The sequence below is a fragment of the Mesoplodon densirostris genome, chromosome 18 (assembly GCF_025265405.1).
Source record: "Mesoplodon densirostris isolate mMesDen1 chromosome 18, mMesDen1 primary haplotype, whole genome shotgun sequence".
In the NCBI taxonomy this organism is placed as follows: domain Eukaryota; kingdom Metazoa; phylum Chordata; class Mammalia; order Artiodactyla; family Ziphiidae; genus Mesoplodon; species Mesoplodon densirostris.
This window is the reverse complement of record NC_082678.1, coordinates 50,108,652-50,123,142: the sequence shown is the minus strand read 5'-3', so window position 1 is coordinate 50,123,142 and position 14,491 is coordinate 50,108,652. Positions and strand designations below refer to the sequence as shown.

Sequence of the window (14,491 nt, the reverse complement as noted above, 5' to 3'; positions counted from 1 at the left end):
TAATGTGTTTAATATTTTTATCATGAGTTTCCTTCAGATTATATGCAAGGAATTCAGATCAGTTACATGCTAAGTGCTTTCCCATCATTTATTAGATCCTTCAAATTAAAATAAGTGCTTTTAAGTAAATGGATTTAAAAATTTTTTACATATAAAATACTTTAAAAATTTGAAGTTCTCTGAATCCTTAGAGATAAATAAGTTTAATTCCAAAGAATTGGGTATTTTATATATAGATACTAAAAGAATGGGAAAATTATTTTATAAATACACAATCATTTTTTAAAACCTGGCAAATATAGAGAAACAGAAATGTCCTTAATCCTTCCACTCAGGAATCACCACAGTTAACAATTTGATGTCTTTACCTCACAGGAAGCATTCATGTTTAATCTAAGTTCTCCTTCAATCTTCAAATGAATGACCCTCTCTAAATCTTTGTAACACTAGTATTTAGAACTTTCGATAATTTTCAAACTCTTCTTACTGGAGTCCATCTGGCCGATCTGTAATTCTCCAAACACTTCTTATTTTTACCATTTGTCCGTGTCTTTGCACATGTTCTCTCTGCTGAAAATATTTTCCCCTCCGCTTGTCTTCCTGGTAAAGTTGTATTCTTCCTTCAGAATCCAGTCTCTACCACCTCCTCTAGAAGACTTCTTTGCCCTAGTCTCCTTCTCCTGTAGAGTGAATCACTCCGTCCCTTAGTATTTCTGCTATACTTTATAAATCTATTATTACGTCTTATCATATTCTGTTGTAATTTTTATTTGCCTGTGTTTCCCATGCTAAACTGTGTTTTTTTTTTAAGGGCACTTAAAAATGACACATAGAAAGTAAACATTTATCGAGCTAGATTTCTACAGATAGCAATATGACTATTGGCTTAAGTTCTCAAATATCTTGAAACATGATTATTTAATGCTCCTGTACAAATTCTCTTTTTTCCTAACTTTTAAAAACTTTTTTTCATGGAAATTTTCAAACATATACAAAAGTAGGAAGAATTAGTACAATGAAATTCCAAGTACTCATCACCCAGCTTCAACAGTTATCAGTATTTTGCTAATTTTTTCTTATCTATTCCCCCCGCTACATACACACACACATATACATACACACACACACACTCTTGGGGGAAACAATATCTGGGATATATATATATTTTTTAAATTGGAATAATGTATTATTCTAACAAAAGTACAAAGTATGGAAAATTAGTGTATTTGAATCATTTCAGAGAGTAGAGGAAGTTTCACACTTAGCAGATTTCGGCTTTTTAGCACCTTTGAAAAGAAACATTCAAAGTTAAGACAAGTGTCAGGACAGGCTCCTGACTACCTTCAGTGATGACTCCTCTGACTTAGGATGTGCAGGTCACGGAACAGTGTGGTTATTTGTTTTTTTTCTCTACATTTTGAGAGTGCCACAAAAACACACTTAAAGAGAGTGAGACAGGTGATCACTGACTAGATGGCTGGTGATTAGAAGATGGTAGAGAAACGTTGGGACAAAAGGAGAAAATCAGAGGCTGGACGAGGTAGTCAAATGGACAGCCCAAAGGCGCTGATAATGTAGTACATGGTCTTGTTCTCCCATCGCACAGCGCAGCTCCCATCAGTAGAGCTGTCCCAGAAGCAGGAACTTGCCGTGTATAATCCCGCTCTGTTCTTCTGCATGATTACACGGGTCACAATGTATTTAAATGGTTTCCCCAGCTTGGTGAGTTGGCTTAGGGTTTGCTCCACTACGTTTGTGGTCCACTGATTCACTTTGCTGTGCTGATAGGCATTGTCACCAATGGCTCTTTCTATGGCCTCTTTTACAATGTTGCTCACTTCACCAACAACAAAAGCAGTCTCCTTGGTAGCCTGGTAGTCTTCCATCTTTCCTTCGGCGCCTTGCCTCTGCCTCCTGTCTGGGATATTTTAAAGCAAATTCTAGTATAGCATCATTTCACCCCTAAATATAGATAAGGACTTTTTTACTTTAATATAATCATAAGTCCATCATAATATTTAACAAAATTGATAATAAAATTTAAATATTACCTCATACTCAGTCCATGCCTGAATTTCTCCTTTTATCTCAGAAATGTCTTCTTTAATTTGGCTTATTTGGATTGGGGCCCAAACAAGGTCCAGACATTGCTTTGGTTAATTGTCTTTTAAGTTAATTAGTCTATAATAGGGCCCTCTCCCCTACACTTTTTTTCCCCCCATTTGGATTGGATCATTTGTTCTGTAGGAGTTCTCAAAATCTGTATTTGGCTGATTGCGTCCTCATGGTGTCATTTAATGTATTCTCTTTTTTACTTCATATTTCCTACATAAACTGGTAATGAGATCCAGAGGCATGATTATATTTAGATTCAATTTTTAATTTTTGCAAGGAATTTTCATGAGGGTTACTGTGTACTTCCTTTTGCATCACATCAAGAGATACATAATGTCTAGCTGTCCCCCTTTTAAGTGACATTAATATTGATCAGTGGGTTTAGGCAGTTATCAATTTGATCAGTCATAAAAAAGTTCTCCATCAACTTTTTTTTCGTTGTCTCTTGACTTTATTATGAATTGCTTTACATTTTAAAAAATATATGTATAGTCAACTACATTTATTTGTAATACCTTCCAGTTTTCCAGAACTGATGATGATGGTTACCCAACCACTAATTTCTAGGTATATAGAAACTAACTTTTTTTTTTTTTTTTTGCACGGTACGCGGGCCTCTCACTGTTGTGGCCTCTCCCGTTGCGGAGCACAGGCTCCGGACGCACAGGCTCAGCGGCCATGGCTCACGGGCCCAGCCGCTCTGCGGCATGTGGGATCTTCCCGGACAGGGGCACAAACCCGTGTCCCCTGCATCGGCAGGCGGACTCTAAACCACTGCACCACCAGGGGAGCCCTAGAAACTAACTTTTTAATGAAAATTTTAGTTTTTGTTTGTTTGCTTTTCACTTAAGGCTTTGGTCTATCTGGAATGTGGTATAAGATGGGGTTCCATTTTTATTCCCTTCCAGATGGTTGGCCAGTTGGGCCTCTGTCATTTGTTTAAGAATCCATCTTTTCCCCCATTGAATTAATTAATTAATGCTTTTGTCCTGCTTTAAAAACCTACAAATTGAGATCTTTATTCTATTTCTGTTTCACTAATAGTCTGTCCCTGCACCAATACCACATTTATTTTATTTTTTAATCTTATTTATTTAATTATTTATTTAGTTTTGGCTGCGTTGGGTCTTCGTTGCTGTGCGCAGGCTTTCTCTAGTTGCGGCGAGCGGGGGCTACTCTTTGTTCTGGTGTGTGTGCTTCTCATTATGGTGGCTTCTCTTGTTTCGGAGGACGGGCTCTAGGCACGCCAGCTTCAGTAGTTGTGGCTTTGGGGCTCTAGAGTGCAGGCTCAGCTGTTGTGCACAGGCTTAGTTGCTTCGCAGCATGTGGGATCTTCCCGGACCAAGTATCAAACCCATGTCCCCTGCATTGGCAGATGGATTCTTAACCACTGCACCACCAGGGAAGTCCCCCACATTTATTTTATTAGAGTGAGATTTTGGTGTGTCTGATGAAGCTAGTTTCCCTTCACCCACTTTTTTTTTAATTCAGTGTTTTACCTAATGATTTAGTAGCCATTGATGATAATTGCCTTGATTTATTATTTCAGTAGAGGTTATTGCCTTTGCTTTTAAGAACTTGATTTTACACATTTTAGAAATATAAATTACAGATTATTTGTACAGTACATCTCTTTGATTTTTGAATGTACATCCATAAAATAGCCAGAGGGAACTTTTTTATGATTCACTTCAAAGCTGAGTAATTATCACTTCCTTAGTTTGTAGATTTTAAAAAATAAATCAGCTTTCTTTTTGCTTCTCTCCTCCTAACCCCCATCAGATTGAAGAAGAAATGTTGGCTTTGCAGAATGAACGCACAGAACGAATACGAAGCCTGCTGGAACGTCAAGCCAGAGAAATTGAAGCCTTTGACTCTGAAAGCATGAGACTAGGTTTTAGTAACATGGTCCTTTCTAATCTCTCCCCTGAGGCATTCAGCCACAGCTACCCGGGAGCTTCTGGTTGGTCTCACAATCCTACTGGGGGTCCAGGACCTCACTGGGGTCATCCCATGGGTGGCCCACCACAGGCTTGGGGCCATCCAATGCAAGGTGGACCCCAGCCATGGGGTCACCCCTCAGGGCCAATGCAAGGGGTACCTCGAGGTAGCGGTATGGGAGTCCGCAATAGCCCTCAGGCTCTAAGGCGGACAGCTTCTGGGGGACGGACGGAGCAGGGCATGAGCAGAAGCACGAGTGTCACTTCACAAATATCCAATGGGTCACACATGTCTTATACCTAACTTAATAATTGAGAGTGGCAATTCCGCTGGAGCTGTCTGCCAAAAGAAACTGCCTACAGACATCGTCACAGCAGCCTCCTCACTTGGGTACTACAGTGTGGAAGCTGAGTGCATATGGTATATTTTATTCATTTTTGTAAAGCGTTCTGTTTTGTGTTTACTAATTGAGATGTCATAGTATTTGGCTGCCGGGTTTTGTTTTTTTGTTTTTGTTTTTTAACTTTCGGAGAAATTTTGAAAAGGGGAATAGATATGTATGTGTGTATACATATACACACACACACACACACACACACACACACGCATCTCAAGCATGTGGTTACAAGAAATTGGCTAGTTAGGGGGTATTTTCTGAACACTGCAAAAATAGAATGCAGCAATATGTCCTGAGTCATCACTTTGGGGCAATTATATCCTAAGAAGGTCATGAAAAAATCTAAAGCCTTTCTCCATACCCCAAATTCTTATAAGCTACTCACAGCAGGCAGCATATGCTGAAACAAGTTATTATGGAAACACATCTGTGTCCCCTCACCAATGTATTTTCTTTATTAAATTGGTCTGACTTCTCAGCCTCATTTGGAGTGAAAAAGAACGTGGAAATCCATGAACACTAAAGGGTTCCATTGACTTTTTCAGAGAGTAGAAAACAATTTAGTTCTTTTTCTGAATGCTGCATAGATACGTCAGTGATTCTTTTTTATTTTATTTTTTTCCATTCAATTGTGCCTTTTTTGTGGCATGGTGAGATGGAGGTGTAAGGAGATCACAAGTTGTGTGGGAATTGTATCAACGAGCCTGTGAGCCTTTAAAGGGGAAGACCAGAAGGGTGAGAGAGGCCCCTGAACGTTCATATGGTGGGTATGTTCAGCAGCATAGTGAGGAGATGAAGCCTCTATATCCTGACGTTTTGTTGCTTATACTGTGATATCTTATCCTAGCTAAGCTCTATAACTCCCAAGACCCCAAACAGTACTTTTACTTTGTACAAAAACAAAGAACATATAGCCAATACAAATCAAATGCCAGAGAGTTTTGAATGATGCCATATTTGCAAACTGCCATCTATTGGAATTCTCACCACACTACATAGACATAATTTGATTACCCCTTTTGGCTTATGGGATTTCCTGTTTACAAGTAGAATAGCCAATTATTTAAATGCTTAGCTGCCATAGTGAACCAGGAGTCACTGAGCCAATGACTTTACCAGCTGCTGACTAATCCTCATCACCACTGTAGATTTTGCTGCATGTGCAGGTCCTCTTTTTTTTTTTTTTTCTTTTTTTTTTAATTGCTGTTTTTGTTGCTGCAATACTTTACAAACTTCTAGTTCCTTGAGACTTAGTGACCATTTGGCATCATGTTAACATCACACAACAGGAAACACCACTTCCAGAAGTCTCTAGCCTCAGTGCTAAAGTACTACTGAAAAGGAACTAGCAAGTTTGGCAAATTAAAAAAAAAAAAAAGTAAAGTAAGTTATAGTGGTCAGGGAATCTCTTGACAAACGCTAACTTTTTTTTTTTCCCACAGAGGGGCGTGTTTTGTTTTGTTTTGTTCTGTTCTGTTTTGTTTTGCAATGAAGGATCAACCCAATGCTGAAAGTTAGATGTTACTTGGTATTCCACTGCTAGTGTGGAAATAGAGTTGAAGGTGGGTAGGAAGCTTTGAGTATGACTTGAAGGAAAAAAACTTTCTTTTCAGTGATAAATCAGAGTTTCTTACAAGTTGTCTTGACCCCTCCCTTGTCTTGAAGAACCCTTGCTGCTGACTCTGGATCCTGCTTTTCGTCATAGTCAGAGGACTCCAAGGTAGAATTTTCTGAGTCCCTCTCAATGATACTCTTCACCTAGACCAGGCTAATGACCAAACAGTAATCTATAATTGTTGAAATATTGGCTTTCTCAACCAAATTTAAGTCTTCCCCAGGTATATCAGTCTAATCTCCATGAATCCTCCCCTTTAGGAGTTTCTGGCATTCATTTAAAGGTAACTAGAAGAAAAATTAATATTTTAATGTAAATCTTTTAAAAACCAAGATCACAGTAGAATTCACACACAGTTTTAGGCAGTGTTTCAGGTAGCACTCCGGTACATTGTCCTCTTGGCCATGCTTGAGATCACCAGTTTTTAGGTGAACGTGACATGTACTTCTTGTCTGTCTAATGAAAGGAGCTTTTAATTTTCTGTCATTTTGCAATCACCTATTATACAGTATTTCAAACAAATGGAGATATTTACCTATTTGGAGGAAAATGATAGGAGAGAGCTTTAAAATTAATGTCCAAAAATATAATGAATTTGATACCTTTAAAAAAAATTCTTATTAGATCTGACCCCTCTGTACTACTGGAGGGGTGGAATAGGAGTACAGCTCAGTTTTACATACAAAACTCTTTAAAATAAAAAATACTACCAATAATACATGTTAAAGTCCACTTGTGGACTTAAATTAGTCAGATTGAGTTATTGAGTTCATGCAGATCATATGTACTTGTAAAATTGTGATTGAATACTGACTCCAAATGTCTATCCAGTAGGTCTTTGTATCTGATTTAATTGTGTGGCAACCAGTTTTACATGTAGGTCATGACTATACCTGGATTATTCCATTAAGTTCATTTTAATTAAAATATATATAGTTTGCAAAAATGGTTCAACTTAATTGATTTGTGTGTGTTTGCAAGATCTGACTTCTGAGGAATATCATACATGGTAGGAATTATCAAAGAGTAAAGCTTGTAGCAGGAACATTTGAAAGATTTTGAGAGATTCTGAAGAAAGAAGCAGGCACTTTCTGAATCAGTGTACAGACGTCAACATTTGATCAGATTCCTACTACCTCTTCCCCATTGTTGGTGTTCACTCGATATATATGTGTTTAAGAAAATAAAAAGTATGGGATATTTGTCCAGCATATCAGAAAGTCGTAAATGCTATGTCTGGTATCCAGAGCTTGGCAGTAAAAGTTTCTTGTGTTCACTGTCTCTCCCTTTTTTAAGTTAGCATTAGAAAAATGCAAAACCTCATACCTTGAAAGATATTGTTCCTAATGGGGTTCCCTTCCTTTTGCACATATTTTTTCCCTTATTAAAGTCAGCTCTAACCCCGAATTAAAGTATCAAAGTATTTTCATTATATAGATAAAGTTAGTTGGAAAATATGTTTTTATCAGTTTTATTCAGAGCTGCCATTCTTTTTAGTCATTTCTGTGCCTAGAGATGAGTAGTCCTGCATTTGAAGCCACACCCACAGATATGATATGCTTGGTACTCTAGGCCAAGGATTTATTGGTAAGTTGAACTTTTTAACATAGTCATTACGATTTTCAGTTGCCTAGACATCAGGTAAACACCATTCAGTACACTAAAGAAACTGTCCTTGACTCTCTCCCACTCCCACCTATTTTTCCTCACCCCCTTTTCAAAAATTGAAAACGCTATGAGTGTCTTTTTCAGACCCTAAGGCAGACTTTAGTAGCTTTCTACTTCTTTAACTAAATGTCTGGCATTTTAAACTTTTATAGAATACATTGTGTTGGACACTGGAATAATACTGTTTATTTTCACCTGTGAAAAATGACTTTATTGTACTTGAAACACCTCCTTTGCATTTCTCCATTTGTGCCATTCACTAGTGGAAATAAATTGTATTATACCATAATCTACTGGCTTTTAAAAACTGTGTTAAATATGCACATTTTTGGTATAGCTATTATCATTTGTATGTATATATTGTATATACATATGAGTGTCTATATGTGTGTATAGATTGATGAATATAATTCATACTGTACATTTCCATCAGGGCACTTAAGGTTCTGTTATTTTGTTTCATTATTTTAGTCCTCAGTTAAGGCAAGAATGCATGTGTTTCTTAACAATGAGTACTCTGGGTTGATATTTATGAGAAGGTGGTCATTAGATGCAATCTTTTCTATTTTAATCCCCTCTTAGCACTTGAGTGGGTGGAAAGAAAGTTAAGTAAAATGTGGAACCATAAGTTGCAATGCAGTAAAATAGTGCTGGGGAAGGAGCCAGTTAGTGTTTCTGTGAGTTTGTGTCATGATGCAATGAAAGATAGGTGATGCAGAGAGAAATGAACCATGGAAACTAAAAACACTGGTGGTGATTCCTCTGCAAAGATAAAAGAACCAATAAGTCACATAATCTTCATGTGCACTCCATACATATTTCTTAGTAGTGGTGCCATTGATCCTCTTACCCTTTTTACTCCATTTATAATAATAATTATAAATTTTGCTAAGGACCAAAACATCCGAGAAAGGAATTACCGCTAAAGCATCTAAGGTTCTCCTAAACTATAAAATCAACAGGAAATGGCCACTGGGAGAGAAGGATTTGGTATTGGCAAGGGGCTTTCTCCTTTTAGCTGCCTCTTCTTGCTTGCTAATAGTAAGTTCTTCATGCACCTTCCACCCCTTTGGAGGCACTACGTTTCAAGCACAGATTTGGCCCAACACTGCAGCCCTTTCCTAAGAAGTTTATATGGCCCTGCGTTTTGTTCCATGCTCACAATGTGAAGTGTCTAGTGTATATTCCAGTCAGAAAATAATATATTTAAGGTGTATAAGTGTGAATCTCCTATAATGATGGAAGAGGAGGCTCTTATTTCTTAGAAAACTGCTTTCTCTAAGGAACAAATCTAAAACTTGGGCTGTCATCTTGGAGCTGCTTACCAAAATACAGATCCTTATTAAAAAACAAATTCTCTGTTTTCCCTCCTCTATCATGATAGTGCCCCCCAACCAGGTTGTAGCATTGCCTATTAAAAGGCACTCACTCTTAGTTGTTACGAACTGGAAATTTTCCATCCTCAGATTCCTTAAAGGATGAAGAGTGTGCTGTACACTTAGCAGACTTGCCTCTTGTATGCAAGGACTACTGATTGAAGTCTATTTTGCTGTGTGTCTGGTTATGTTGTCTGCACTTTTATTAAATCACTACAGTAAGTCTACATTGGAAGTGACTTAATTTGTAAAGAAGTTTTATTAAACACTGTCTAGAAAAAGAAAGTGAAGCTGAGAACTCTTTATTGTGCATTTATATTTTCTACTGAATTCTGGTAGCCCCTTTTAAAGTCACATTAACTAATTCTTCCCTTGTTTATATTCAGATTTCCAAAATTTCACTCATGCAAGGGAGGAGAATCTATTTGGCCTAATGGTGGTCTTCAGATCATAAGAAATACGTAAATTAGCATGCACCTTATCTGCCTGTTGTGGGTTTCTTAAACTTGCACTTCCCTCTCACCCACCCCAAAATAGATATCCTTTCAAGAAAATAAAGGCAGAGAATTAAAACTGGGGAGCCATTTACTATGTCACCATCACTGTTAACTGTTACCCAGCAATCAAAACTTTTTGAAGTTTCAGAGCTTTGTGTGTGTGTGTGTGTGTGTGTGTGTATCTGTTTGATTGTGTTGGGTTTGTTTTGTTTTTAAATGTACAAGAGAGTCTTCTTTAAATAGAGAAAAAGGTTAATCCTCTCTGAAACAGGATGCCCATTGGATATACTAATCTGGACATCTGTAGGTAGTTTGCCATGAAAAAGTAGAAGATGAGACTTGTGAATGAATGAAAAGGGTATCTTGATACCCCAGAATTCCCCCTAAATTACGGGTAATTCAACCTGCACAGTTTCCTTTTCACTCATAGTTTTTAGCAATTGTGAGTGAAGAAATCATGTAATTATCTGTAAATATTTAGCTAACAAATTGACCTAGTTTCTGTATTTTTTTGTTTTTGTACTAAAGTTTATAAGTCTGTGCCAGCTAGAGAGGAGTTGCTGTCATTGCCAGTTGTGGTCCTAGCATCTAACCCTGAAACCATCCTAGGTAACATTTTTAGAATTAATACTTCAGTGTTGTTAAACAGGGAGAAATTAAGCTCAACCATTGGTCAGGTTTAAAATCTTTTGAAGCAAAGTCATTTTATTTAATACAATGATTACATGTCCTCAATCATGAATGAGGTAGGGAACCTCCCTCCCCCAGTGGCCATGTTTACAGAAGTGTGTTTTGTCTATAAAGTGCAAGGGTTTTAATGTTTATGTAAATTATGCAGGTGATAACATTATGGCTTGGAATTGTTTATTGGGCTCTTGCTGAATTTTCAAATGAAATGAACTATGCTTATTACTGGCACATTGATCCCATTTCTGGAGCATTTTCCTATTTCCAGAATTACATGTATTCCTTTGTCATTATCCCTTGATATGCCTTGTAGCCTAAGGTATTAAAAGCTGGTAAACATAGATGAGGGAATTGCATTTTTTTAAATCCATGAACCTTCATTTGTATTCCTTCATTACTCATGTTTCTTTGGCAACTCTGAGGTCAGTGAAGTTTAGAAATGAGATACCAGTGTTAATGAAAAGTGTGTACTCTTTGCTTTTGCATGGCTTGGCTTAGCATCAAGGGTATATTTGGGCCACTTGAAAGCATGAAGACCAGTTGTATGGGAACAGGTTTCTCTCAGTGGCACATTTTGCTTTTTCTGAGCCCTCAAATACATTGCCTCAGCATGAACATTATTGTTTCTATAAATTACACATGGTCATGGAATGAATTATGTGATTTAAAAGGATGGAACTGCTTAATGTTTGCAGATTCCAGCTGGCCATGTGACTATTGGGCACATATCAAACCTGGGGGGAAATATTGGAGCCCTTCTAACCCTTTTTTGGTCATAGACAAGTATATTTAGTTTATTAAAAGATGTTGGCTGCCCCTGGTATGTTGCCAGAAAGCTCTTTTTTGGTGCCTATTCCAAATGTGCTTTCTTGCATTTCATAATATCAAAGAAACCACCACCCCTTCTTCCCAACAGCATTTTATGTCAGACCTTTTATTCCACATTAAATGGGAGTTGTGCCTACTTAGAGTGCCCCTCCAATTAATTACATACACGTGTCCTAAAATAATCCAAGCAGGAGACACAGGTAGGAAAATTTTTTTTAGGAAGTCCACTCGAGGCCAGTAATCTATCTGACAAGGTATTTTACCACATTATCTTGCCACTTGATAAATGAGCCTATTAGGAATTGCAGGTGGTTTCATAGGGTAAAATCCAAGTAGAGAGGGGTATGTGGGGTTTCTATTAAGAGATAATTTTGTTATTGTTTTACCTCTCCTTTTATGATCCTTCTCTGCTAGGTTAGAATGGGTTAATTCTCCAAATTTATTTTGTTTTTTTTCTTTTAGGGAAATTTTTACAAAAGTGATGGTCTGATGTAAATAACATTTTGAAGTATAGTGCACATAAGTTCCCGAGACTATTTCAACCTGATAATTTGTAAATGCTTTAGAGTTTTTTTCATTAACACTTGTGTTGCTAAATCCTATTTAAGTCTGCTAAAAATTTTAACCCATTTAAAACTTAAACATTTAAATAATGGATGAGTTACTCTGAGCAATTTAGCTTTCAAAACCCCCTTGTTTTAGTATATGAAAAAGATAGCCTAATGCGCATTAATGAGGTTGGAGAGACTATGAGAAATATGTATAGTGTATATTTTAAAACAGCTTTGCTTGTATTGTGAAGATTTAAAAACAAACTTGAGATTTTTAACGTAACTATTAACACAGTTTTAACATAAGTTATCCCACTGGGTTTAAGAGCATCTTGAATGTATAATCCTTTTTGTAACCCAGGTTGGTTTCTGCTTTTACCAGTCATCCAAACATATTATTTATGATTTTAGTTTTATATACTCATTTACTTTTGTTTTCCTCAACCAGCATGATTTTTTTGCACATGTATTGTAGAAATTTTTAAAAAGAAAAATCAGTACATCATTTTCTCTGGATTTTCTTCACTTCCTTTCTACTAACCCATTACCTTAAAGGCCATATCGCTCCATTTGCATTATTTGTGCAAATGCCGGGGTTGGTTTTTATTTTTATTTTTGCTATTTACCTAAAAAAAGAAAAATGCTTCAGTCAATTGCTTTTTTATTTAAAAAAAGAAAAAAGAAAAGAAAAAAAGCTGTAACCTTATCATTTCTGAGTAGACCATTGAGAGATGAATGCACACCTGTAATAGCCCAGGACCAGCTTTGGTGGCTAAAGGGAATATTTTAACTAAGCAAGAGGTTCTTTTCTAAAAGTGGTATATATTATTCACAATCTCTTTCAGTTATTCCCACAAGTCAGGGGTCCAGATAAAATGAGGGTTATCAGCTAACTGATATGTTATCATTGAGGTTCATCAATGAATTTGTACATTTCTAGTTCCCTTTGGTGAAGGGAAAAAAAATGATGATTTTGCAAGACCTAGATTTTGGCTTGGTTTCTTGCCTCCTTTTTTGGCAGCCTTCATCTTCTCATCTCCTAAAGCCCTTGAGCCTGTAGGGTTTTCATGGTGGACAAAGGACCTGTGGTCTTTTAAAACTAGGACTGATTTTTTTGGCAAGAGATTATCATGTTGAAAGTGATGTTCTGCCACTTTACCGATGACTAATTTTAAATATACACAGTCCTCTTAATTTTCGGACCAAACAGACACCCACAGTGGAGGCTTATCAAGGGTTGCAATGGGGAAGAAGCCTCTCCCTCACTGTCAGCACCAGCTGGTAAAGGTGACTGTACAGATGTGCATTTTCCTTTTGGTAGAAATGGTCCGCAGCACTAATTGGTAAGGCTTATTGTACAGTATATTGTCAGTATTCTTCTGGTTCAACATACCTTATAGTTCATATATAACCTGTATTAATTGTATAGATTGTGCATTTAAAGCTGTTACCAAGTTGTCAGAACATAAGAGCGAAAACAAGGTCATATGTAATATTTTGTTTGTAAGTATCCTTTGTATCATAGCAAAGGAAATGTTTAAAAAAATCAACTGTAATAAAGTAATTTTAGTACACAGAGTGTCTGCTCAGTTTTTTTAAGTAATTGTATTCCCATAAAGATAAAGTATATTTCAGTTCAGTGACTATTTACTGGATAATTACTGAATCTCAGGCACTGTGCTGTATGTTGGGGGTTACAAAAATGAGTAAGATGTGGGTAAGAATGAGCTCCCCAGTGTAGACTAAAACCCTCTAGACTAATTGCCTCGAATTCTGTGTGCCCAGACAGTGAAGTGGCCTGTGCTGTGGATGTGAGATGATTCTACTTTAGGTTCTAATGGCTTGTTGCAGGTTCTTAAGTTTTGTATAGACATATGTTGTGGTCTCTGTAACTACAGTTCCTCCCAGACACATGGACACATAGATGTATGCAGTTCTTGGACCTTGTACAAAGCTTCACAAGGTGGTTTCACCTGGGTTCGTCTTCCCAGATTTGAAAATCATCACATTTTAGCCCTGAATGGGGTAGAGTATCTAATCCAGTCCTGTTAAAATGACTTTGTCAGAAGGCTTAATTTGGAGGGAAGGAGTTTCTTGGGCTGGGGTTTATGTTTTTTTCTATAAGAAAATAGTTTTAAGTGTTGTCATTTTAAAAAGTATAGTTGAGATTACCTACTTTATTGAATAGAAGACTATCAGAAAAAAATGGCACTTTTAACTTTTTAACATAGCTTCTAAACTCCTAGAATGTTGATGCTGAGCTATTTTGAGATTAATTAGCATTTATGTAGTATTTAATTTGCCTGGGTCAAACAACTACGTGGCAGAGCCAAGATTTGATTCCAGGTGTTCTATCTCCAGCATTTCCCAACATCCCACCTTGAATTTGGTTGAGTTGAAAGGGGGTTTAAAAAACAAGATTTCTTTCTGCTTTATCCCCACAATTGAGCGGTTCAAACTACAGTGGAAGGAGAGTTCGGTGCTTCTACCATGTCAGCAACCCAAAACAAATGCTGTCATTGACTAAACACATCAAAGATGCTCTGAGTTATGCTTAGGGTTTAAAGCCTATCCTACCTGACTATAAAAGAAAAAAAAATTTTTATGAAAGAAAATTTAACATAAATTTAAAAATCACCACAGTGGTTGGCTAGCTCCACAGCCCCAGGGTTGCAAGTTAGTGCTATCATCTACATCTCAGTGATGCCAGCTGCCAAACCAGGGTTTTCCTATATATGTCCTAGGCAATTAGTGACTTTTTTTTTATTGGAGTATAATTGCTTTACAATGGTGTGTTAGTTTCTGCTTTATAACAA

The 14,491-nt window shown here is 36.9% G+C and overlaps 1 protein-coding gene and 1 pseudogene across 1 annotated transcript in view; one reads left to right on the top strand and one right to left on the bottom strand.

Annotated features, from left to right (window-relative positions):
• TAOK1 (TAO kinase 1) overlaps positions 1 to 13,229 on the top strand; it is a 154,928-nt gene extending 141,699 nt beyond the window's left edge. The window contains exon 20 of the mRNA XM_060082698.1: positions 3,898 to 13,229. Coding sequence (XP_059938681.1) covers positions 3,898 to 4,359 — 462 coding nt within the window. The 3' untranslated portion in view covers positions 4,360 to 13,229. The remainder of the gene's footprint in view (positions 1 to 3,897) is intronic.
• Positions 1,618 to 1,909, bottom strand: LOC132479065 (dynein light chain Tctex-type 1-like; annotated as a pseudogene).
• Positions 13,230 to 14,491: the final 1,262 nt, after the last annotated feature.